Source organism: Panthera pardus, unplaced genomic scaffold, assembly GCF_024362965.1.
Source record: "Panthera pardus isolate Hobbes unplaced genomic scaffold, ASM2436296v1 HiC_scaffold_22, whole genome shotgun sequence".
In the NCBI taxonomy this organism is placed as follows: domain Eukaryota; kingdom Metazoa; phylum Chordata; class Mammalia; order Carnivora; family Felidae; genus Panthera; species Panthera pardus.
Window position 1 is genome coordinate 86,664,607 of NW_026526788.1, and position 24,821 is coordinate 86,689,427.

General features: G+C 61.2%; 2 protein-coding genes across 3 annotated transcripts in view; both read left to right on the forward strand.

The window, feature by feature from the left end:
• KNDC1 (kinase non-catalytic C-lobe domain containing 1) overlaps positions 1-19,087 on the forward strand; it is a 65,791-nt gene extending 46,704 nt beyond the window's left edge. For both annotated transcript variants that reach the window (XM_053910096.1, XM_053910097.1), the window contains 13 exons: positions 3,652-3,745; positions 3,847-3,938; positions 4,566-4,792; positions 6,838-6,951; positions 8,041-8,188; positions 8,305-8,484; positions 9,005-9,211; positions 9,652-9,734; positions 10,010-10,160; positions 14,234-14,356; positions 14,442-14,501; positions 15,280-15,437; positions 16,718-19,087. In XM_053910096.1, the coding sequence (XP_053766071.1) occupies positions 3,652-3,745; positions 3,847-3,938; positions 4,566-4,792; positions 6,838-6,951; positions 8,041-8,188; positions 8,305-8,484; positions 9,005-9,211; positions 9,652-9,734; positions 10,010-10,160; positions 14,234-14,356; positions 14,442-14,501; positions 15,280-15,437; positions 16,718-16,949 (1,869 nt within the window). In that variant the 3' untranslated portion in view covers positions 16,950-19,087. The remainder of the gene's footprint in view (positions 1-3,651; positions 3,746-3,846; positions 3,939-4,565; positions 4,793-6,837; positions 6,952-8,040; positions 8,189-8,304; positions 8,485-9,004; positions 9,212-9,651; positions 9,735-10,009; positions 10,161-14,233; positions 14,357-14,441; positions 14,502-15,279; positions 15,438-16,717) is intronic.
• A 4,075-nt stretch (positions 19,088-23,162) lies between these two features.
• Positions 23,163-24,466, forward strand: UTF1 (undifferentiated embryonic cell transcription factor 1). Its single transcript, XM_053910176.1, has 2 exons — positions 23,163-23,745; positions 23,867-24,466. The coding sequence occupies exons 1-2, from the start codon at positions 23,163-23,165 to the stop codon at positions 24,349-24,351; spliced, it is 1,068 nt and encodes a 355-aa protein (XP_053766151.1). The 3' UTR covers positions 24,352-24,466.
• The last annotated feature ends 355 nt before the right edge of the window (positions 24,467-24,821 follow it).

The following is a 24,821-nucleotide window of genomic DNA, read 5'->3' on the forward strand; positions in this document are numbered from 1 at the left end:
GTGGCCTCAGCTGATTGGCTGGGGAAGGGTCGGAGTCCTGTTACGCAGGTCGCCGGGCGTGTTTTGATCGGGAAATTTGAACGGGTGAACGGGAGGTTACTCAAGGGGAGGAGGCGTGGTCTGAGGTTTCTGCAATTTTCCCAGAAAGGGGCCATGTCGGGGACATAGTCACTCAACGTGAAGGACACAGAACAAGATGGAGTCAGCCGGCGTAGGTCCGCTCTTTCAATCCCTCTTTTCTCTCTTTGCCTACAAGTTCTGGGTTTTCCAGCGTCCTTCCGACTGTGGTTTTGTCTCCTCCCCAGCACTGGCCAGCTTTCAGGCCTGTGTAAATCAAAGGCCATGGTGTGTGATGAAAAAAACCCTCACTTGGGTTCGGCCAGGGGAAACGCCTAACCTCGAATGATCCTGGGTGTTTTATTTAGACGCAGCCAGTCCGGCTCAGCCCGTGGTCCAGGACGCCTTCTGCTTCTGCCAAGTGTGGCCATGGCCGTGCTGCCCGGCTCCCATGTTTCTTCTCCATCATCCATTCTGTGTGAATTTTAATTCACATAGATTTAGTTTAAAATCAGTCAAAATGGTCCTTTCCAAAGAACCAGTCTGTAGTTCAGTAGCATGAGAGGTGTTACTGACAAACTTCACACCCAACCTTAAAACCTGAGGTTGCCGAGACGCTCACCTGGGACGAGACCGCGTGAACCCCGTTCTGGCAGGTGTGTGACCCATCGGCCCCAGTGCCCACAAACCCGCTCCAGGAGAAGGGGTCTTATCAGCATCTGGACAAGTGTGCAAGAGGGCGACAGGGCTGGACAGGGCCTCATGCAGGGTGGCCTCAGAGGGTGCTCTCCCCATGGCTGTTCTGAGCCACGCAAAAGGGGGGGGGAGTCCTGGAACACGGGGCCCAGGCCATCCTTCCCCTCTCCGGCAGGGGCCACTGCATCATCAGAAAGCCAAGGTCACAGAGAAGCATGCATGGAGGGCAGAGACACTCAGGTCCCTACACCCAGAAGGCAGAAGAGGAGTCCTCCGCGAACACAGCTCTGCGGGGCCACCTGCATCTGCCGCTGTGTGGAGATTTGTGCCATCTGACGGGACTGCCGTCAATGATGAAATGTTCCAGATCTGCACCATCCATCAGGGCAGCCACCAGCCATGTGTGGCTAACTGAGCCCTTGAGGTGTGGCCCACGTGACCGAGGAATTGACATTTTCGCACCACTTAAATAGAAGAGCTGCCACACACGGCCAGTGGCTCCCACGTCGAGGCGCACTTCAGTCCTGCCCCCACGTACCCTGGGGGCCCGTTCTCCTCCACACCCTGGCAGCTGGTGACCAGGGCCTCCAGCTGTCAAGTAGGGGAGGAAGATTTGGACCCGGGACCACGTGGTGTCAAATCCCACGCTCTGCTCAAACACAGGCCCAGCCAAACGGTGCATCGGCAGCTTTGGGGCAGCTCGAGATGCCCTCGGCAGGCTTCCTCCCCTGCCCTCGAGGGTCTCCCCTCGAGGTCTAAATCGACCTCCTCCCCATGCGTGGCTCCTCCCCTGCCCTCGGCAGCTTGCACTCAGAGGCCGTGGGGGATCTGATTGACCAACCGAGATGTGGCAGGGCCATGTGGTTGTGTTTGCACCACACTCCCCAACACCAGGCACGCCCCCTGCCCCCCAGCTGCCCTGGGCCTAGAGGCTCCTACCATCTGCTGTGGCTGTTGCCACCCCGTCGTTAACATAGCAGCGTGAAGAAGACAGCCACGTGAACCTCCTTTCAGTAAAACCACCAGAGAGAAGGGATTCAAATATTTAAATTAAAATATCACCTGCATTTTTTATTTTACAAAATCATACAGAAATAAATGCTACCAATAAAGCAAAGTCCATAGTTGTAGCTAGATAAGATCAGGGGAAAGCTTGTTTGGGTTTGAGGTGATTAGATGTCCCCAAGTGAAGACCACAGTGTATTTGACTTTCAGATTAAGGTTCTTGTCAGTGTGGCCGCTTCAGGGCCCTGGGGCCACCTTGAAGCTGTTAACAGGAAGTTATTTCCCAGGGAGTCTGAGACCTCCCTGAGCCAACACCTACCTTTCGCTGGTCCCCGGCCCCAGTCTGGTCCCTCACTGTGCCCACCCACAGGAAAAGTCACCCCACAGCCCCAGCTGGAGACCCACGCTCAAGGCCGGCTCCCAGGGACCTGCCTGGCTTCCGGACCCCTCACTGCTCCACGGTCACATCCCTCCTCAGCCCTGGGCTTGGCCAGGTGGGGGCAGTGGGCCAGGCTGTATCTGTCAGCTCCCTCCTTGAAGGGAGGGGCCACATCTGGATTCTGGTCCTTTCCAACATTCCCTGCCCTGAGCGGGCCTGCCCTGCGGCCTTTCCTGCCCCCTCTGTGTAAGAGAAGAACCCAGACTGTCTGCCCTGGAGGACAGAGCCAGGGGGATACTGCCCCTCGGAGCGAGCACCCTTGTGGACCCTCCCAGGAGGATGCGCCTCCTCTCCCTGAAGATGCAAATTCTCCTAGAGGGAGCGGAGACCTCTGTCGCTGGGCTCCCTGGTGGGCAGTGACACGTGACCCAGCGGAACTTCCGCTGGCACCGCGGCCCTCTGGACGGTCCGCAGGCGGCAGCGTCCACACGTCCAGGCCACTGTCCCCACGCAGGGTGGCCGAGGGGCTGCGGCAGGAACTGGGGCCAGTCGCCCCGAGTCTGTGGCAGGGACTCCGTGCTGGGGTCCCCCGGGCAGCGGGGCCGAGGTGCGGGGTCGCATGGGGGTCCTGCAGGGACCCCCCCGGGCTGCAAGTGCACCCCCCCCCCCGGCCCCTCCCAGGACCAGGAATGCGGTAGGCATGCGCCAGGCCCCCTCCCAACCGGCCGGAAGTAGTATCTGGAGAACCCTCCAGAAGGACAGACCCTCCGTGGGCCAGGGCAGGTGTCAGGGGTGGAGCCAAGGCCAGGAGGCAGGGCCTGGGTTGCAAAGGGATAGGGCGAGGCCCAAGCTGTGGACCCTGTCCACCAACCCCCTCCTCTGCGGGGATCCTGGGGGCTGCTGGGGACCTGGCGGTCTGTAATCTTCTTAAGTGGCTCAGTGGAATCCCTGTCTCTCATTGGCTGGGCTGTGGCAGCCCCTCATTGGCTGGGTTATGGCAGTCCCGCCTTGGTTGGGCTCTGGCAGTTTCTCATTGGCTGGGCCATGACTACCTCTCACTGGCTGGACTGTTGCCAGGACGGGAGGAAACCTTCCTTCCTCCTGCGGGGTGCTGAAGTGTGTCCACCTGCAAGGTCCCTGCTGGGTCTTTACTTCACCGGGCGGTGGGCTGAGAACTCCCTTGCTGGCCTCCCCCCGCTGTTTCAGCGCGGTTTCCCTTCACATTTCCTAGTGTCCTTGCATCAGAGCACAAGGCCTCACAACCCAGCTCGCGGGCACAGATAGTCCTTCTGTGGCTGTTTGACAGCTTTCCTCCCAAGAACTTCCACATGATTCACGTGTGTGTCCCTGCATGCTAACGTGTTTTCCGTGTGTGCATCTTGTGTAGGCCTTGCTGAGCAGTTGCTTTCGAGACAACAGACGGAAAGCCTGTTGTGAGTGGAGCCTGGGCCGCCAGCACCTCCTGCAGAGGGAGGAGGGCGGTCGCCTGGGCTCACGGGCTCTTTCCTCACTAGGAGCTGGAGCAGCAGCTCATGATAGAGAAAAGAAACTACCGGAAGACTCTGAAGTTCTACCAGAAGCTCTTACAGAAAGAGAAGCGAAACAAAGGTAGTGTTGCGTGTCCACATGCCAGAGCACAGAGTTGGACAAAGGGGGCCACCCCCCGGGAGCTCAGGGGACCACTTTGTGCCACCTCTTCCTGCCCCCAGGTTCCGAGGTGAAGACCATGTTGTCCAAACTGAAAGGGCAGCTGGAAGAAATGAAGTGCAAGGTGCAGTTCCTTGGACTGGTCAAGAAGTATCTTCAGGCAAGTCCCCCTGTGTCTCTGCCCCTCCCACCCCTGCCCCTCCCATCCCTGTCCCTCCCATATCTGCCCCCTCCCACCCCTGCCCCCTCCCATCTCTCCCCCACCTCTGCCCCTCCCACCCCTGCCCTTCCCATCCCTGCCGCCTCCCATCTCTCCCCCCATCTCTGCCCCTCCCATCCCTGCCCCTCCCCTATCTGCCCCCTCCCATCCCTGCCTCCTCCCATCTCTCCCTCATCTCGGCCCCTCCCACCCCTGCCCCCTCCCATCTCTCCCCCACCTCTGCCCCTCCCACCCCTGCCCTTCCCATCCCTGTCCCTCCCATATCTGCCCCCTCCCATCCCTGCCGCCTCCCATCTCTCCCCCCATCTCTGCCCCTCCCATCCCTGCCCCTCCCCTATCTGCCCCCTCCCATCCCTGCCCCTCCCATCTTTCCCCTTCCCTCAAGAGGCCTTCATGCTCTTGTGGATGGATACCCGGGAAATCAGTCCCTGGAAAAAAAAAATCATGAAAACGTGCCGCGATTTTTGAGAAGCCACAGCCATGCAGAGTGACTCAGCACCCGTGTCCTGCAAGCCCCCGGTGGCAGCAGGTCAACCAGAGGCAGCTAGCTCCCCACCCCACACACAGGTCATGTACGCCGAGCGGTGGGGCCTGGAGCCCTGCGCCCTGCCGGTGATCGTGAACATCTCGGCGGCCCACTGCGACACGCTGGATTTCAGCCCCCTGGACGAGTCCTCGTCCCTCATCTTCTACAACGTCAGCAAGCACCCGCGCGGCGGCAGGCAGAGGAAGGCCCGCGTCCTGCAGGCCGGCACGCCCCTGGGGCTCATGGCCTACCTCTACTCCAGGTGCAGCCCCCGGCCCCTGGGGGGGTGGGGGGGACTGTGGGCTCCCCTGGGCCCCTGCGTGCCTTTTGAAAGCAGGAGGGAGATGGAAACAAAGAAACAGGCCCCCGGAAGGCGAATGAGGTGAGCAAAGTCTTTGCCTCATCGGAGATGGGTTGGCGCTTCTTTTAATTTAGAAAATTTTGAATCAGAACTTTAAGCTGCCTCGTGTCAGCGGCCGCTTGCCTCCTTTGCCAGGCTCTTGGCTGGACGTGCACCTGTAGACCTGGGCGTCTGGGTCTCAGCCGTGCCGGGGCAGGTGCCTTGGAAGAGAGACAGGGGATGTGGGATGCACAGTGAACAGCCCAGGGGACTTCTGAATTTAAACACACACGGGAGCCTCAGAGACCTGCCTGGATTCCATCCGCTTTGCCGGGTCAAAACACCCCTTAATTAATTGTGTGGCTCCCCAGGGACCGCCAGTGCGGTTGGTCTCAGCCACTCATTGAACTATTTCTGCAGCTACCGCCTCTCGGCAGAGCCCTGCACTGGTGCCTCAGACACTCTGACTGATCCGCACACAGGGGCGCGTTCACCCCGCAGCATGGAGGACCAGTCCACTCACACCCAGGCTCGCAGGGATCCCCGGGCCGCCCCCTGGCCCCTCCACCCTTGTGCCCGCCCTGTCCATCGGCACAGCCACGTGTCCCCCTGGTACAGGCACAGGGCCTCCTGGCAGGTTCCCTTGACCCGATGGCCTGGCCCACGCCACGGGGGCCAGCAGGTCAGGGCTGGGTACAGACTACCTTCCCAGACGATGGTGGAGGCCTCCCCCGGTTCTGGCTTTGGGGGGCCCGTGACACACTTGGGGGCCCCCGGGGCCCTCTTTGAGCTGAAGGCTGTGGTGGTCCCAGAACTGATAGTCAGGTGTCAGCAGGGGACACTGGGGGCTGTCAGGGGACGAGGGAAGTACCCTGAGAGCAGAGGCGTCCTGGGCCTCCCGGGATGGCAGCCTCTTCCCATGTTCTCCCGAGGTGGGCTGTACCCGACTGTGCTGGGAGACTTCCCCTGGCGGGGGTCCTCCGACCAGCCCTGACCACGCGCCCGATGAGGGCTGGCCGTGCAAATACAGGAGATGTGCACGTGTGCATGTGTGTGTGGGGTGTGTGTGTGCTTGGGGGGGTGTGCGTGTGTGTGTTGAGGGGTATTACGCGGCGTGCTGTGTATGTGCGTGCACAGCACCTCCAACAAGGGGAGAGCCCTTGCTCAGACCCCGTAGGCACCCCCTTCGTGGGGCAGGCTGGACCTGACCCCGGTCGCAGCAGCCCCATCTCCCAGGAGCCCCAGGGTGACCAGGTGGCTAGGCTCCCTCACCCTCCAGACACCAGGCCTCCACCCCGAAGCCCCTTCCAGGAGCCTTGCCAGGACCCCTGCACCTTTCTTTCTGGGACTCAGTCACTGACCTGCATGGTATCGCCCGCCCTGGGGTTCCCTGGGGCACCCCTGCGAGCAGGGGACGCTCATTCCCTCACCTACCTGGTTTTGCCCTGAAGAAACTGAGAACTTTGGGGCACAACGAGCAGCTCTCCTTTCTAATGTAGTGACTTCCAGTTTGGGGGCGGGGGTCACTGCCTGCTCACACGAGTCCCCCCAAACAGGTTCTAGAAGCGGATAGCGAGGGTGCCTTAAAACTCGATGTTAAAGAAGGTCCTCCCGCCAGAAATGGTTGGGAGTCCCTAACGTTACCAATACCCGCACACACCTTTTACTTCTCCAAGTGCTTCTCCTGGCAAGGGCCGCGCATATCTACGTGCTCACACACGCGGAACGCACACGCCTTCTCGCTCATGCACATTCACATGCTCTCTCTCTCACATCTACCTCAGAACTGCTAACGGGGGCTGTGGGGAGCCGGGCCCTCCCTCCCCGCTTACCTGAAGCACAGGTAAGGTCTCCGGGGAGGAGATGCCTGCCCGGCCCGGGGTGGGGGACAGATGGAGCTAGGAGGCGGGCGGGCGGGGCCGAGCCTTGGCCTTGCCAGTGTTCTGAGCACCTCCTCTCCGCCCCAGCGACGCCTTCCTGGAGGGCTACGTGCAGCAGTTCCTGTACACCTTCCGCTACTTCTGCACCCCCCACGACTTCCTGCACTTCCTGCTGGACCGCATCAACAGCACCCTGTCCAGGTACGGCCCGGCCCACGAGGCGCCACACAGACGCACGGTGGACCCTGTGGCGCCTTGTCAATGGCTGTGAAGGGCAAGGGGGGCCCTGCCGACCCTGGCCAGGATGATGGCTGTGCCCGGCCGGAGAAGGCAGAGCAAGAGGGAGGGTGCGAGGGGAGGAGGAGCCCAGAGAAGGGAGGGAGCAGCAGGAGGGGAGAGTGGCTGGGGCACCCGGGTGGCTCAGTCGGTTAAGTGTCAGACTCCAGCTCGGGTCCTGATCTCGCAGTTCTTGAGTTCGAGCTCTGTGCTCACAGCTCAGAGCCTGGAGCCTGCTTGGGATTCTGCGTCTCTCTGTCTCTCTGCCCCTCGCCCGCTCACGCTCTGTCTCTCTCTTTCTAAGATAAATAAACATTTTTTAAAAAAAAGCTTTTTTTAAAGGAGGGGAGAGTGGCCAGAAGAGACCACCGATGCTAATGGAGGAGGCAGGGAGGGGATGGCCTGGGTGGGGGCAGGGGCAGGTGGCCTGGGTGGGGGCACAGGGGGAGGGGGGTGCTGTCCTGCAGGCCCTCAGCCCTCCTCAGCAGCAGCGCATAGGCAACCCAGGACTGCAGTCAGTGAAGGATGTATGGACTTGTTCTGGTCTGTTCTCTGACCTGGCCTGTCGTCACCACAGGCTCCCTGCGCCTGCCTGGCCCATCAGCCATCACCTCCCTCCTTGGGGCGGGGACTCGCAGGGGAGACCTCCGTACCCCTTACTCCTGCACGTGTGGAGCCAGGCCCCCACTCTGCCTCTCGTGGCGTGCGCTCACACCGTGTGCCAGACCCCTGGCATCTCAGCCCGAGCTGCAGGGGTGACAGGTGCCTCAGGACTGGCGCCAGGCAAGGCTGGTGGACAGGCAGCAGGCCCCTGTCCCGAGTCGCCGAGCCCGAGGCCCAGCTATGCGGCCACGGCCTCTCTCTTCTGTCCCCTGACACAGGCGAGATAGGGCTGAAACACCCCTCGAAGGACAGCCACATTCAGACCCCACTCACGCCCCCTTGCTGGGCAGTGCGTGACCCCCAGCAGCAGACAGACCCGGTAAAGCTTAGGTCTCTGCCGTCTGCCTCCAGGGCTCACCAGGACCCCACCTCGACCTTCACCAAGATCTACAAGCGAAGCTTCTGCCTCCTGCAGGCCTGGCTGGAAGACTGCTACACCGTGGACTTCACTCGGAACTCCGGGCTCCTGGGCAGGCTGGAGGACTTCCTCTCTTCCAAGGTGAGCGCGGCCAGAGCCGGCACCGGGGCAGCCCCCGCGTGCCCGTGGGCAGGACTCGGGGTGAGAGCCACCAGCCCTGCCTGGGTGACGAGTGACCACCCTGTGCTTCTGCCCAGATCCTGCCCCTGGACGGCTCTGCAGAGCACCTGCTGGGCCTCCTGGAGGTGGGCACTGACCGGCGGGCCGAGGGCACCTCACGTGGCACAGACCTGGAGGGCCCCAAGGAGGCAGAGGAGGACACCAGGCCTCTCAACGCCCTCTGTAAGAGGCTCTCGGAAGACGGCATCTCCCGGAAGGTGGGGGCCTTTCCCGGACTGGGGGGACGGGGGGTCTCCTGGGGCAGAGGCAGCACAGCCCAGAGAACGCAGTGCACGCACGCATGCACACACACATTCACACACGTGCTTGTGCGCTCACACGTGTGGACACATGTAAAGACACACGCACGGCCCTGTGAGGCTGGCACTTCCTGCCCGTCCTCGCCCTGGACGAGGACAGTGCAGGGGCCCCGGCCAGGTGCTCAGATGACCTCACGTTCCTGATGAGTGGAATAAATCATTGCCAGGAAATGGCCTAGGATGGGGGCCGGGTCTGAAGGGACCTGCCCATAATATATGGGGACAGCGCCACACTTCAGGGGGGGGACCTGCTGAAATGACCAGGACAGGTGTCCCAGAGCGGTGGGTGGGAGAGATTGGCTCTGCGGCTGTCTCTCTGAGCAAGGGCCTGGAGCCCTCCTGGTCCTCCCCACCCCCACCCCCTCCCCTCGGGGCTGCTCCTCCCGCCCCTTTAGCACCTTCTGACCTCGCCCTGCAGAGCTTCCCCTGGAGGCTGTCCCGGGGCAACGGGCTGGCGCTGCCCCACCACAAGGAGCGCCAGTACACCATCGCGTCCGCCCTGCCCAAGCCCTGCTTCTTCGAGGACTTCTACGGCCCCTATGCCAAGGCCAATGAGAAGGGGCCCTACTTCCTGACGGAGTACAGCACCCACCAGCTCTTCTCCCAGCTGACGCTGCTGCAGCAGGTGACGGGGCCGGCCCTCCTGGCGCGGGGACGCCACAGGGAGGGACGCGGGGGGCCCTCGCTGGCTCTCTGGAGTTGCTGGGCGGACGTGCGGAGGGCAGTGAACTTGGCGGGGGGGCTGCGCTCTGGAAAGGCCCCGACTCTGCTCCTACTCCCACCCCTCCCCCTGCCCACCAGTGCCCGCGGCGTCCCTGACACTCCCGCCTCGCGAGCGCCAGAGGGCGCCCTGTGGGCCTCCTCCTTCCTGGCGCCCTGAGCCCCGCCCCCAGGTGTCCCGCCATCCTGGGCCCCAAGTCACTTGGCGGGTGAAGGTGGTGATGGTGACCCAGTGATCCTACCTGCTGTCACCACGGCTGGGCAAAGAGGCCCCCAGAGATGCTGCCTTGTCCACGAGGGCCCTGGGAAAGGTGCCCTGAACATCTGCGTCCTTGTCTCCGACAGGAATTGTTTCAAAAGTGCCATCCCGTCCACTTCTTAAACTCCCGGGCCCTGGGCGTCATGGACAAAAGCGTGGCCATCCCCAAGTGAGTGTGCACCTGCGGGGCGTCACCCCAGAGCTCTGGGACAGACAGATGGCTGGTGGCAGGGGCTTGGGGGCTTCCCCTGAGTGTCTCGTGGACACTCTTGGCCAAAGGGAGACGCCGATGTCACAAACGTCCTCGGAGCCAGACGCTCCCCGCTCCGCAGAGCCCATCCTGCTGGCCCCACCCGGGTCCGGAGAGCCCCCTGCGGCCCCGGGGGCCCGGGCAGGCCCGCGGCCGCACGTCCTCGCCGGGATGCACATGCCTGTCTCTTCCAGGGCCAGCTCCTCCGAGCCTCCGACCGCCAAGACGTGCAGCTTGTTTCTGCCCAACTACGTCCAGGACAAGTACCTGCTGCAGCTTCTGAGAAGTGCGGACGACGTCAGCACCTGGGTGGCCGCTGAAATCGTGACCAGCCACACCTCCAAGGTGGGTGCCCGTCTCACAGGAGGGCCAGGGTGTAGACGCAAGGGCGCGGCGCCTCGCGGGGGGCCCCAGTCATCCGTTCTCCGCGCACGTTCTCAGACTCCGCCCGAGCAAGGGTGAGAGCCGTGTCACAGCCTCTGTCGACAGCATCAGGCACACCACCCGGCTCGCCCGCCGGGCACCGTCTGTCACACCCCGACCCTAACACCGCAAATGCGCACCGGCTCTGAGCGCTGTGGCGGCCCCTCGTCCGTGCAACTTCCACGTGTGTGCCTGTGCACACCTACAGTGTCACACGTGCACGTGCAGTCTTACACAAATGCACTCCCTCACACACATACCCCCTCACACACTCACAGCCACGTGCTCATTCCCTCACACACACCCACACTCCCTCTCACACCCACTCCCTCTCACACTCACATACGCAGCCACAGGGCTGGGAACTGTGACTCCCGGCCTTCCCGCTAACCTGAACTTTTCGAGGGTGGGGACCAGCTTGGTTCCTGTCACAGCCCTGCAGCCAGTACAGTGCGTGTTCTCAGCAGGTTCGTGGGATAAACAAAACGGGTCAGTGGTCCAGTCAAGGTGAAGGTCTTGCCGTCCTAGGGCCCCTTCTACGCCCCGCCAGCCTTCCCCCTGACGGCCGGTCTCTCAGCCTGAACTAACCCACCTGCTTCCTTCCGGCAGTGCACCAGGCAGGCCAGGAGGGACAGTCACCTGCCTCAGAGCTGGCGCCTCCCTCCGGGTTCCCACTCACTCACGAGGGGCTGGGGGAGGACGGAGTCCCCGGGCCCCGGTGCATCCCGAAGGCCTCCGCTTTCCTGCCACCTGAGGCCAGCCCTGGCACGGGGCATCGCCGAGTCCTGCCCACTTGAACTGCCACACTGGCATGCTGAGGAATGAGGTTGGGACCACAAGGGCTCCTCCCGTGGGCGGATTCCCACCGCTTCGCAGGCGGCGGCAACCTGAGGGCAAACTCTGGCCCAAACATAGGGCTCCTCCTGCGAGATCCCCATCACCGCTGCCCCTGGGCTGAGCATGACAGGGGAGCTCAGGGGTGGGGGATGCCATCGTTCTGCCCCCGGAGCCGCCCCTGAGCCCATAGGGGCCACCACCCCCCCATCACATGGCAAAGCACAGAAAGGTCTATTCCAGCACCTGTCTGCAATTTCTTTTCTTTTTTTAATATTTCTCTGCGTCCCCCTGACCCCAAAACCCACAGGGCAACCCAAGACCCATTAGCAAGTGCAGAGTTCTCTACATTTTCCCCCGTCGGGGAGAATTTTCGCACTTTAGAGATTTATTAGCCCTCACTTCTCCAAGATGTGGGAACAGGGAGCCTGGGCTTACCCGGTCTGTTCTAATCCACGACGTTACAAATATCATGACATCGGAACGTAGCTTCCCTAAACCAGGACTTCAAACAGGGGCCTGTGTGGTTAGTCCTCACGAGGACTTCCAAGGACCGGTCCAAGGACAATCCACAGCCACTCCACGGCCCTCCCAGGATCATCCCTATGTGAGTCCCCAAAAAGAGGGACGAAGGCCCCCTCCCAGCCTGAGAGGGAAGGTGAGCTCGGTGTCCCGAGTCTGCGGGTGCCTGCCCAGCAGGCCCACACGGGGCGGCACGACACCTCTGCGGGCCCGGCGGTCAGCACGATGGAGCGGATCTCTGGGCGCACACCCGGGCACCCAGCCTGGAAGGACAGTAGGGATCATGGTGTCACGGGGGCAGAACGCCCCCTGTTGTCGCAAACGGGCCCTGTGTCCCCACGAGCAAAAGACAGAAGCATTCACACGGGCAGTACTCAGCCGCATGCAGGAACCACCGGGGACAAGAGCCTGTGCGGCTCATCGGGGGACGTGTTTCCAAGGAAACTGCACGCAAACCTTCGACAAAAGTGTTTGTCACGTTCCGACGTATGCGTTGTTTCACGTGTTGTGTGTTATTTACCGTAATGTCAGAACAATCCAGAAGACCGGCTTCTCCATTTGTCAACTGTGGTCACAGAAAACTGTCAACATTCAAATTCTGAGGCAGAGAATGCAGCGGGGCCCTGGGGACAGCATGCATCCCACGCACGTGACGCGCTGGGGAAAACGGAATGGAAGTACGAGGTGAAGAACAAGGAACGGTGTGGAGTTTGTCACCTTCAAGAAAAACTTGTTGACTTTTTTTAGGTGAATAATGGTAGGTTTGAAGGCAAAACCGCATTTCGACTTCTTCAGGTAATTTTCCAAGTGACAGAATACAACAGCCAAGAGAAAGAAGCAGCCCAAAGGTCCATCCACGGACAAGTGGGTAGACAAAATGTGGCCTATCCACACTAGGGAATAAAGTCGGGGTGCCTGGGTGGCTCAGTCGGTTAAGTGTCCAACTTCAGCTCAGGTCATGATCTTGTGGTTCACAAGTTCGAGCCCCGCGTCGGGCTCTGTGCTGCCAGCTCGGAGCCTGGAGCCTGCTTCGGATTCTGTGTCTCCCTCTCTCTCTGACCCTCCCCCCATTCATGCTCTGTCTCTCTCTGTCTCAAAAATAAATAAACATTAAAAAAAAAAAAAAAAGGAATAAAGTCATGATACAGGCTCTGGCGTGGCTGAGCCTGGAGCACGTCATGCTCAGGGAACAAGCCAGTTCCAGAAAGACAAATGCTGTGATTCCACTCTAGGAGATCTCTGGGGGTGTTCCAGCCACACTGACAGAAGGTAGAAAGGTGGGGGCAGGAGATGGGGGTAGCTGTTTGACAGTTGTGGCCTCAGTTTTACCAGAAGAAAGCTCTAGAGATCTGTGACACAACCCAGTGTCACTAACGCTGCGGAGCTCTATTAAGAGTGCTTACAAGAGTAAATTTTCTACTGCATATTTTTTACCACATTTTTTTACAAACAAAAATGTGATGGAACAGTTTTATCTGAAAGTGCTGGAAATTACATATTTCACATCTATTTAAATACTTATTTTTGAGAGAGAGAACACGCAAGCAGGGAAGGGGCAGAGAGAGAATCCCAAGCAGACTCCGTGTTGTCAGAGCAGAGTCTGGCACCGAGCTCAATCCCACAAATCTGAGCCGAAATCAAGAGTTGGACACAACTGACGGAACCACCCAGGCACCCCTATTTTGCATCTGTTTAAATATATGAAGAAAAAAGTGGGATGTCAACTTAAAAAGTATGAGCGAGTAAATGTTTTCCAAGACTCTTTAAGAAGCACTCAGGCCAGACAGCTGGGAGGCCACCGTGGTGGATGAGCTCCAGGGGCCCATCTGTGTGACCTTCGATGGCATCAGAATCACCGCAGACAAGGTCAAGTCCAGTGGAAAGGCATGTGGTTGGGACCCACAGGCAGGCAACTGTTCCCGCCTGAAGGAAGGCCCTGGCCCTGGTGACAGTTTATAAGGTGAGGCAGCTCTGAAATGAGGGGTCAGCTGAATTCTCTAGAATCTTCTAGAAGCCTCTGGAATTGTGTGAAATCCAAGTGCTATCTGTGGGTCCATGAACCCAGGACCTCAGGCCTCTGAAATGGCACATGCTGTTAGGAAAGAGAATCCCACCGGGTGTTCCTATCAAATCTGGTGAATTTGCCAAATCTGCTGACTGGCCACCCGCAGAGGAGCAGTGGGGCCCGTGGACCCACCACCCCTGGTCAGGCGCTGAAGCCCTTCCTGCAGTGGAGTCGCGCCAGGCAGATGAGAAGCTGCTCTTGGCCACGAGATGCATCGGCTCCGGGGTGCCCTTCCGGGTCCTAAAGCTGTGCCCCCTGCCCCGTGTGTCTCACTCCTAGAGCAGAGGTTTGTCCTGGGAGAGATTTTGCTTTGGAGAAGGGAGGCTGACTTCTTTCCACATCTTCGTGCCTACTGGGTGCTTGCCTTTTCGTTTTGTGTTTCCGAGTCATGAGCGTCCTCCTGCCCCTCACAGCCATCCTCTGAGACCTGAGCCCACCTGCCTCCTCCCCACATGGGTGGTGGACCTCCTGTCCTGTGTGCCCTGGTGCTGGGTTACTCTAACGGGTCCTCAGATGCTATCTACCGGCTCGTCTTAACCCGGAACACACCGAACGTGTCATTTTCTGGTTTCAGTTGCAGGTGAATTTACTGTCCAAATTTTTGCTGATCGCGAAGTCTTGCTACGAGCAAAGGAACTTTGCGACAGCCATGCAGATCCTGGGCGGCCTGGAGCACCTCGCAGTGAGGCAGTCCCCCGTGAGTCACCTCCGGGGGGTGCTGGCCAGGGGCGGGCGTGTGGGCACCGGCACGGCCACGGGGGTTCACTGTGCTTTTCTTTTAGGCCTGGAGAATTCTACCCGCAAAGATAGCAGAGGTCATGGAAGAGCTGAAAGCCGTGGAGGTACTGGTGCTGTGCCTGAGCTTCTGGCAGCTTCTGTCCACCTGGGGCTTCCCCTGAGGACGCACCGTGTGCACCTCCGCGGGGCTCACCGGGCAGAGTCTGCATCGTGGCCCCCAGGCCACACGGCCCCCTCAGAGTCGTGCGTGGAGCAGCCCGGCTAGCCTGGTCTTGCACGCCTCCCCGTGAGGCCTCTGCCACTCAGCTGGGCAGAGACCGAGGGGCCAGTGCCCAGGGTACAGGTGCCCAGAGGACCAGACCGAGCTGAGCTGGCCCTCTGTCCTCGGTGCTTCTCCCCAAGTACAGAGGCACTTGCTCATGAGATCAGAAACAAGGAAGCGCTGGAACGGTGGGCATTTCCCCAGATGCGGCAGCAGGAGCAGAGGCCCCGCGGCCCCCACCCCGGGCCCGGCCCCCTGCAGGGCGGGAGGGCTGCTGCGTGTCCTTGGTTGACACCGGAAACAGGTCCCTGAAGCCGGCCGGCCTGGGTCTTATTGTCACTTGGGCAGCTGGGTCACCTGGCTGTTTTCTGGAGCCCGGCAGAGAGTAGGTTAGGAAACGATAGCGGGACGCGTGCGGCTTTCTGCTGGATGTCCGGGTCCCCCGTGTCTGCCAGTCTCAGACATCCGCACCGCCGACCCCCGTCCAGTCATCCCAGGCACGCTTTGGATTGGATGTAAATCAGTGCTGTGCAGCCCCGTGCAGGGGATTGGCTGAGCTGAGGGCCCTGGACTGACTCTCACCTGTCTCCCCCTGCCCACGCCCCCGGCTGGGCCCCCAGGTCTTCCTGAAGAGCGACAGCCTGTGTCTTATGGAAGGACGGCGCTTCCGGGCCCAGCCCACTCTGCCCTCGGCGCGCCTCCTGGCCATGCACATCCAGCAGCTGGAGACGGGGGGCTTCACCATGACTAACGGGGCCCACAGATGGAGCAAGCTCAGGTGAGGGCCTTGCTCCCCACGGCCCCATGGGCCCCTTGCCCTAGAGCTGTCTACACAGCCCGCTCCTGCGGGGCCGTGGTTCCCCTGCCCGACACCCCTGGGCGCTCGGCATGCCTGGGGGGTACAGACCGGGGGCCGCTTGTGAAAGCCACCGCGGCAGTCCCAGCCAAAGCGGGCCATTGCTCATTTCTGCCCCGGAGGATGCGAGCGTGCCCGGAGAAGCCGGGCCTCCAGCCCACCTCTCCTGGGAGCTCCGGGCCTCCTCCGAGACGCCCCCGCGTGTCTCAGGACCGGGCCAGCCCTTCTCCAGTGGGCCTGCACCCCCCCCACACACACAACCCACCCCCCAGCCTCACACCCACCCTGCTCTCCTCCCATCTCTTCTCCACACCAGCCACGTGCACAGTCAGGTGGAAGCTGGTCAGACCACAGTCCAGCTGCACTCAGGGTGGAGGGCGGGCCTCAGCAGGCACGGCCCAGGGGCCTTGGAGCCCAGCGGTTCCAACCTGCTATGTGCAAGGCCTCCTTTCGGTCACCAACTTAAAAAGTGCTTAAGAGACACCACAGTGCACGTTAATCCATGTCAGCAGAATGGCAGGCCACGATCCAGAAGGCACAGGGGATGAGACCTAATGAGGCCTCTTCTTAACTCTATTGTACGTCTGGATCCAAGAGCCTGGTCCCCTACACTGGACCATCTCCGTCCACAGTCGCGACGGGAAGACGTGCCTGGAGCCCACGGCTTCCCCCTTTCCTGGACGACCCCCACCCCCACCTCCGGGGCTGTGTGGCCTCTGTTTAACTTGCAGCTCTGAGGGGAGGCAAGCCCCGCTCCACAGTGTCAGCCAAGCCCCGGGGTGTAAATGCCCCCACGGTGGTGGCTCTTGAGCTGTCAGGTGATGTCCCTGAACGCAGAGCTGGGGGGACCATGTGCCCAGTGGCCCCTGCATCTCCCTACCTCACGTTTCTCCTCTGCGGGCCCTCGATGGCTGACACTGGGGTCTATTCACGTCGGAACCCTCAGCACTGACCAGACCCGACACAGACGTTCAGTAAATGTTTGTGGGACGAAAAGTGGACGGATGGGCAGAGGGGTGGATGGGAGTGTGGGTAGACAAACAGGCCTGAGTAACGAAACGAGGTTTGGCCGTCAGAATCAATACGGAAACTCACCCAGAGCTGATACCAGAAGAGGTTTGGGTTAGACGTTTCCGGTGACACGCCGGGAACTCCCAAGCCGCGGCCTCGTGCGAACTAACGGTTCGCTTCTCCCGACACAGGAACATAGCCAAGGTGGTGAGTCAGGTCCATGCGTTCCAGGAGAACCCCTACACGTTCGCCCCCGACCACAAGCTGCAGTCCTACCTCAAGCAAAGAATCGCCCGCTTCAGCGGGGCCGACATCTCCACATTGGCGGCCGACAACAGGGCCTCCTTCCACCAGATCACCAGCGAGAAGCACTCCCGCAAGATCCAGGACAAGTTACGGAGAATGAAAGCCACGTTCCAGTAACGGGACGGTGGATGTGATGAGAATGCCAAATCGAGGACAGGACTGGGGCAGAAAAGAGCCGCCCGCTTGCCGTCCAGGCCCAGGAAGTCCGTGCAGCCCAGCGTCTGCTGCCCCGGACGGGGGACCCCCAGTGCAGGAGCCAGGGCCCAGCCGAGGCGTCGGGGTGCATGCCCGGGGGGCTCTGGGGGGTGGAGGCTCGAGGGCCTTGCCGAGAGGGAGAGGATGGGGGCTCTGGTGGAGGTTGGGGTATTGCTGCTAGTTTAAAACTATATTTTAAAATTAACACAAAAATAGAATAAGTTAACTCCCCAGGAGCCACATACCCATTTATACTTCTTAGAGATAAACCGCTCCCTGCCAACTCTCCAGGGATCCCGCCCCCCCAAAACCCCACAGCCACCCACCCTGACTCAGAGCATTGTTTTCTTGAGTCCAGCTTATGTCTGCCCAGCAACCAAGGACCAAACTGACCTCTGACCCCCATGCCAACCATAGGCTCCAGGGGCGTCCGAAACCTTCCCCTGGGGCCCTGAGGCTTCCTTCCTAGTGGCCCAAGCCCCAGCCTGGGCCCACACTCCTACCCTCAGGCCTCCTCCCACCCCACAAAACCCCCCTCCCCACCCCCAGACCTCCCCCATACCTCACACCTACCCCTGTCTCCCAACCTCCCGCTCCCCACCCCAGGCCTACTAACCCCACAAATACCCCCTCCCCAACCCCAGACCATCCCCCAAACTCCTCCTCCTCCTCACCCCCAGACCTCCCCCCACACGCAACATCCCCCTCCCTTCCACCCAGACCTCCCCCAGATCTCCTCCCACATCCCAGACTTCCCCCCCCAACACCTCACACCTATACCCATCTTCCACCCAGACCTCCCTCTCCCCACCCCCTGACCTCCCAAATTCTCCCTCCCCACCCCCAGACCTCCCCCCACACCCAAATTCCCCCTTCCTACCCCCAGACCTCCTCCACATCCCCTTCCCCTGACCCCCTCCTTCCAGACCTCCCCTTTAGGGGCCCAGCTCAGCTCACCCCCATTCCTGCCAAGTGGGGGTGCCTGAGTTTTGCAGCCCTTGCCCCAGCAGGCAGCCCCGCCTCTGGTTGCTGGTGAGGGAGCACCTCACGGCTCCACACCGGCAGCCCCCCAAGTGCCCGCGGCCTCTGCCCAACCCCCACCCCTTAGGGCAGTTCCTGGTGAGGCCCTCGAGGCTCTGCTTCCTAGCAAAGCACACAGGATACAAACAGCAGCTCCAAAGCCGACTCAAGGCCTCAGGGGCCCTGAGAGCCTCCCCCAGCCCCATCTGGGGGCCTCAGGCCTGTGGCCCAGGTCCATCTGCCGCCAGCAGCCAGCATGCGCTGCACACGCCTACGCCCGGGCTCTCACAGCTTGCCTTCGCTAGCGCTCCGTCAGAACCGTGGGGGAGGTGACGTCAGAACGCGGAGGAGGTGACGTCAGAACCGCGGGGGAGGTGACGGTCGCCGCCTGGATGCAACCAAGCTCTTCCCCGAGACTTGGATTCCAAACAGCTGGTGTTGAGCATTTGCTCAGCGGCCAGAAGACCCCCTCGGCCAGGTGTACAGGGACCAGGAAGGTGTGGTCACGGCCCCCACACGGGGAGATCAGGCCCCCACCCCCCGGCACCGTCCCAGGCGCCACCGATCTTAGGTTGCACAGCGTTGCAAGACCCAAGGCTGTTCTCTAGAGTCTCAGAATTGGAGATTCTTTAGAACAACCAGCTGTTAGTATTTCTGGGAAAACAGTTACTTGTGATAAAATACGGAGTTTGTAATGTCAAGATGTGTTTCCCACACAAATTCATTTGCGACACATAGGTCCTGCTTAAACGGAATATAAGAGGAACTCGGCACTCCCCGCCACGCAAGTTCGGGTTTTTTTCTGGCTTTTATATGAGGATTATGTTCTACCAAACAACACTTACACTTACATTTTCAGATTTTGAATTTAACAAAGGTGGTGTCACAGAGCCTGAAACTGCGGGTCTGGCGCAAATAAACATTCCAACCGTAACAGTTTATTCACGGGGAAGTGACTGGGCTTTCAGCTTAAGCGCGATCGTCTGCATGTCGCCCAAATGTCACTGGTACAGATTTCTAAATAAAGTCATTTCTACCAAGATGGCTTCCGTACGGCTTGTCTCCAGACTGACACTCGCACCAGGAGTCACGTGGGCTCCTCCGTGGCCGGACGAAGACAACTTCAGGGGTGCTCACGAAGGCACCGGGGGGCGAGAAGTACCAGCCACAGCCAGTATGTCCTTGGGTGGCACGGAGAAGGGCCAGGTCTGCCAACTCGTTTAATTCCAGCCCCACCAGAGCGGAACCCCAGAACTGCTGGGCCCATGAGCGCGCGGTCTCTCCGTTGCCATAGGAAGCGTTTGCCTGCAAACCACTCAAACAAAGCTCGTTCTGCCACGGACTGGGCGTCCCCAGCCGGTTCCCACCCGAAGGCTGCCGGCCTCACCCTGAGCCTGAGGGCAGGACGGCCGGGTCCTCCCTCACCAGGGCAAGACAGGGATGTTCCTTGAGGCTTGCTTGCCACCGGGAAGGGTCCTGCCAGACACCGCGAAAGGAGGGTCAGGAGACCAGGGGTTCGAAGAATTTGGGGACATACACGGTTGTTTTCTGTGGAAAAGCCACCCGGGGAGTCCCTGTAATAAAGGGTAAAGTCCCCCGCCTGGCAAGAGCGTCCTGTTAGAGTCACGTTACCGCGCACGGTGGCTGCACGGGTGGGTCCCAGTGTCCCAGTCGCGGGTGGGTGGGTGGTTTGGGTCCTCACCCACCTTAAAATCACTAAACCCTGGTCTCTCTTCCCCCCTGAGACAGGAGGACCGGGATCTCCTTCCACTGCACTGGGTCTAATCAAATCAACAGGTTTTCCTTTAGGACAATTGACAACCAGTGACCCCTTAGGCCCCCAAGCTAGCCATGCTTCCCAGGTCCCCACCCTGGGCAGTCCACTCCTATGCCGATGAAGGCTGGCCCGGTGTATCCGTGCTCTGGGGAAAGGCCCCACCACGGGCAACGTTTCAGTACCCCGAGACCACCATGCTGGAGCAGGCCCAAGGCAGCAGTCCTGAGCGGACGGAGCGGAGACGGGAGAGACGTCCGGCCGGCCGGCCCCGGAGCCGCCCGGGCACCAGCACATGCCGCTTAGAGGCCTGTGGGGCCCCAAACAGCCAGGCCAGGGCCCCGGAAACGGTGCCACACCCGCCCGCCCCAGTCCCAAGGGAACGCCCAGCAGCCCGCCCGAACCCTCGTCCTAGCTCTGACCACGGAATCAGCGGCATAACCAAACAGGGCCAGCGCCGGCCACTGCTCAGCGTCAATGGTTATGCCGTGACGCACGACGCAGCTCCTCGTTGCGTGCTGAGGGGCAGACGGCTCCCCACGCCGAGGTGGTCGTCTGCTCTGTGAAAGAGGACCCCGTCAGCTGGCCCGCCCACCGGCCTTAGCCCCCAGACGGGTGGTTTGGGGTCGTTTGCCGTGGCTCCTACTGCTGTCTGAAGCTTGCTCTAAAGGCGGGAGGGATTCGCACGGGCACACTGTGCCTGGAGCTGCCCCGGTGTCTTCAGCTGCCTCCCACCCCTTTGGGGGGCTGACCTAAGTCTCCCTGGAAAACAGTGTTTTGAAAGGAAACTGCGAGGCCAAAGACCATATTAGGCCTGCACCCAGTCGATGGACTGACTTCTCCGGGGAACTCGGCTCAGCAATCCTAAAGCTACTTCCCTTGCACACTAGGGCTGATCCATAAATACGTAAGCTGTAGATAAGGGAGCCGGGGCCTCCCGCTGTCAGAGAGAGAAGTTGCAGCAAAGCCAGTGGGGAGGCCAGGTGCGGACACGTGGGCGGGTGCACATACACAGGCTTCCTAACTCACCCTCCACGGGCCCAGCACACAGCCCAGTCACAGCCCCACTGATGCGCCGGGTGGACGGGCCATCCTGTGCACTGTGGGGTGTTTCCCAGCACCTCTGGTCTCTACCCCCTACATGCCAGCAGCAGCCCCCAAGTTGTGACAGCCAACATCTCCAGACATCAACAAATATACCCTGGGCGGGGGAAACTATTCCCCACCGAGACCCAGTGGCTGGGAAGCAGTGACACCCCGGTAGCAACAGGCACACCCGTATCCAGATCTTGGATTCCAGATACCACTCTCCCCAAAAGAAGGAACCACAGGTTTTTGGAGAAATGGCAAATTGCTTGATTCTAGGGCTGGAGTGGGGAAAGCACAAGATGATCAGAAGTCTCTGGGGGCGCCTGGATGGCGCAGTCGGTTAAGCGTCCGACTTCAGCCAGGTCACGATCTCGCGGTCCGTGAGTTCGAGCCCCGCGTCAGGCTCTGGGCTGATGGCTCAGAGCCTGGAGCCTGTTTCCGATTCTGTGTGTCCCTCTCTCTCTGCCCCTCCCCCGTTCATGCTCTGTCTCTCTCTGTCCCAAAAAATAAATAAATAAATAAATAAATAAATAAATAAATAAATAAAAAGAAGTCTCTGGTAGCGCCACAAAGCAGAGAAGTACTGGGGGTGGGGGGCATGTCAGATGGACACAGGACAAGAGGGAAAGAGAAAGAGAGCTGGGGCGATCTGGGCGCCTCCAGCTGATGGCATGGGACGGCACCCCGTCATGCGGGACGGCACGAGTCCACTGATAAGGAAGAATTACAGGAGAGCCCCAAACAACACGTGACCACCCCCCTCAAAGGGCAGCCCGCTCACCCCCACGTGTGGGGTGCACTTGGCGACCGGACGGTGGAGAGGTGGCGGGCACCCCGGCAACGTCTGTCTTCTTCCCAAACGCCCACAAGCCCGGGCTCATCATGAGAAGGCATCTGACACACCCAGGGTGAAGGACACCCACAAAGCACCGAGTGTCCTCAAAGTGTCCAGAACGTGGACAACAAGAGTGGGAAACTGCCAGGGTCCACAGGGGACAGAGGAGGCGAGACGACCGCACGCGGTGCAGTGCCCTGGACCGGGTCCTGGGACAGAACGGGCTCGTTTCTGGGAAACCTGCTAAGACCCAAGTCAAGTCTGTGGCTCAGTCAATGGTGTCCTGCCAACGTGAATTCCTCGGCTTTGACAAAGGTGCCATGGTCCCACGAGACGCTCCTCTGGGGGGGGGGGGGGGGGTGGTGGCACAGGGTCTCCAGTCCCTTCTGTGCCACCAATTACCCCAAACTAAAAAGTTGTAAAAACGACTATAGCTAGTATATGGAAATACAATTGATTTTTGTTTATTGTTGTACTCAATGACCTTGCTAAACTCGTTTACTAATTCTAATAATGTGGTTGCAGATCATTTTGTATTTCCTACATTTACAATCATATCACCTGAAAATAATGATGGTTTTACTTCTTCATTTCCAATTTTATAAACCTTACTCCTTTTTCTTGCCTTATTGCTCTGGCTACACTTCCAGAATGATGTTGAATAGAACCAGTGATGCTGGGGCATCCTTGTCTTCTTCCTGGTTGCAGGAGGAAATCCTCAATACTCTCTATCAATCTGATGTTAAGGGTAGTTATTAGAATAAAGCAGTTTTTTCCCGTGAAGTGTGTGTGTGTGTGAGAGAGAGAGAGAGAGAGAGAGAGAGAGAGAGAGAATGAATTATGACACCAATTCTGAGCTCTGGTCATAACTCAGCAGATCCTGCCCTGAGCTGGCTGCACGCAGCGGCGACCACACCTCGGTGCTCACACCAGAACCACGGCAGGTGGGGGCGGGGCCCAAACACCAGCGCCTCCGCGAACCACTGGCGGGGACGCGCCTGAGGCAAATGGGAGGGGCGCGGGGGCGCCTTTGGGAGCTGGAATGTTCCATGGCTAGGTCTGCGCGGCGGTGAAAGGGCACGGCACATGCGTAAAAACGAATCGAACCTTGCGCGCCTCGGGCAAGCTGCCGTATCCTTTAGTTCGTCAACTCCAGAGTTTAAAAAGTAGAGCTGCTGTGGTTTGTTCCTGGCCAGGGCCCGGGCCAGCCCAAGTTGAAGTCGGCTGGCTGGGTGGGGGCGGGGCGGGACGGGGCGGGGCGCGCGGGGGCGGACGGCGTAGACCCGCGACGGCTCTCGCGGCTCTCGCTCGGGCTCCGGCTCCCGCTCCTTCTCCGGCGAGCGTGCACCCTCTGATCCCGTGCAGGCGGCCTCTCTCGGGCCGCGGCCCCGACCCCACGCGCCCCGCCGGCCCCGGGATGCTGCTCCGGCCGCGGCGGCCGCCGCCGCCCGCGCCCCCCGCGCCGGCGTCGCCGGCCAGCCCCGACCCCGAGCTGCGGCCGGCCGGGGGCGCCCCGGGGACACCGCCCCGGCGGCCCGCCTCGCCCGGCGCGCTGGCAGCGCCCGCGTCCCCCGCGTCCCTCGGGTCCCTCGGGCTCCCCGGGTCGCCCGTGTCCCCGGGCTCGGCGCAGCGCACGCCCTGGAGCGCCCGCGAGACGGAGCTGCTGCTGGGCACGCTGCTGCAGCCGACCGTGTGGCGCGCGCTGCTGCTCGACCGCCGCCAGGCGCTGCCCACCTACCGCCGCGTGTCGGCCGCGCTGGCCCGCCAGCAGGTGCGGCGCACGCCCGCGCAGTGCCGCCGCCGCTACAAGTTCCTCAAGGACAAGCTCCGCGACGCCCAGGGCCAGCCGTCCGGGCCATTCGATGCGCAGATCCGCGAGCTCATGGGGCTGCTGGGCGACAACGGGCACCGCCGCGGCCGCCGCCGTTCCCCGGGGCCCGGGCGCCCCCCGCGCGGCCGCCGGGCGGCCGCCGCCGCGCACCTCTCGTCCGCGGGACCGGGTAAGCGGGGACGGGGGCGGGGGCGGGTGGGGGAGCCGGGGCGGCAGCAGGGGCCCCTGGGCGTAAGAGCCGCGGCGGGCGAGGCTCCGGAGCCCGGCCCGACGCCCCCTCCGCGTTCCAGACGTTCCACCGCCGCCCGCCGCCCGCGACCCCGACGCAGACCCTGCCTGGACGCTGAGGTTCAGCCCGACGCCGCCCAAGTCTGCAGACGCACCGCGCGCTCCCGGCTCCCCGACGGCGTTCTCCACGGTTGCCGCCGCGCCCGGCCGCCCCGAGGACCACGCGCCTTTCCGCGCCGCGGCATCCCCGCCGCCGCCGGCCCTAGATCCCGCCCGGGAGGACCCCGACTCTCCGTCCGGCCGCCCCGAAAACCACGCGCCCCCGCAGTCCGCGCCCCCGTCGCTGAACGCCGCCCTTCTGCAGACCCTGGGGCACCTGGGCGACATCGTGGCCATCTTGGGTCCGCTGCGCGACCAGCTGCTGACCCTGAACCAGCACGTGGAGCAGCTGCGCGGCTCCTTCGACCAGACCGTGTCCCTGGCCGTCGGCTTCATCTTAGGCAGCGCCGCCGCCGAGCGAGGCGTCCTGGCCGACCCGCGAGATTGAGGCCTGGCTGCCCCGATCCTTTCTGTACGATCACGTTCCCTCCGCCCTGACCCCATCCTGCGGCCCTCCCCTACTCCAAGTCTAGGTATGTTCAATAAAAAGATTGTTTTTTTCCCGATATAATTCTGTGAACGCGTGCACGTCTTGTGTTAGATAGGAGTGGTCCCTACTAAAACGGCCTGCAGAGATCGGGCGGAGGTTAAAATGTCTCCCTGTGGGGTGGGGGGTGGAGGGCCTGGGCTGTCTGTGCCTTGGGGCGTGCTGGGATGCTGACTAGGACCTTCCCTAGGAGGCAAGGGCACATCGAATGGGAAGTTGGGGTCCTTGTAACACTGGCTTTCCCCGGAGCCTCCCAGACCCTGCCCGCCAGAACTTTGCACCAGCCCAGCCTTGGTGGGTGAGCATTTTCTGCCCTCCCTGGGAGCCCAACTGAGCGGGACCAGGGGGGAGATTGGACCCCCAGGGAAAAT

Bases quoted from the DNA above. Each gene is read 5' to 3' on its own strand.
- UTF1 (XM_053910176.1), top strand. From the start codon at position 23,163: ATGCTGCTCCGGCCGCGGCGGCCGCCGCCGCCCGCGCCCCCCGCGCCG. The intron at 23,746-23,866 runs GTAAGCGGGGAC...TCCGCGTTCCAG, and splicing joins CCTCTCGTCCGCGGGACCGG to ACGTTCCACCGCCGCCCGCC.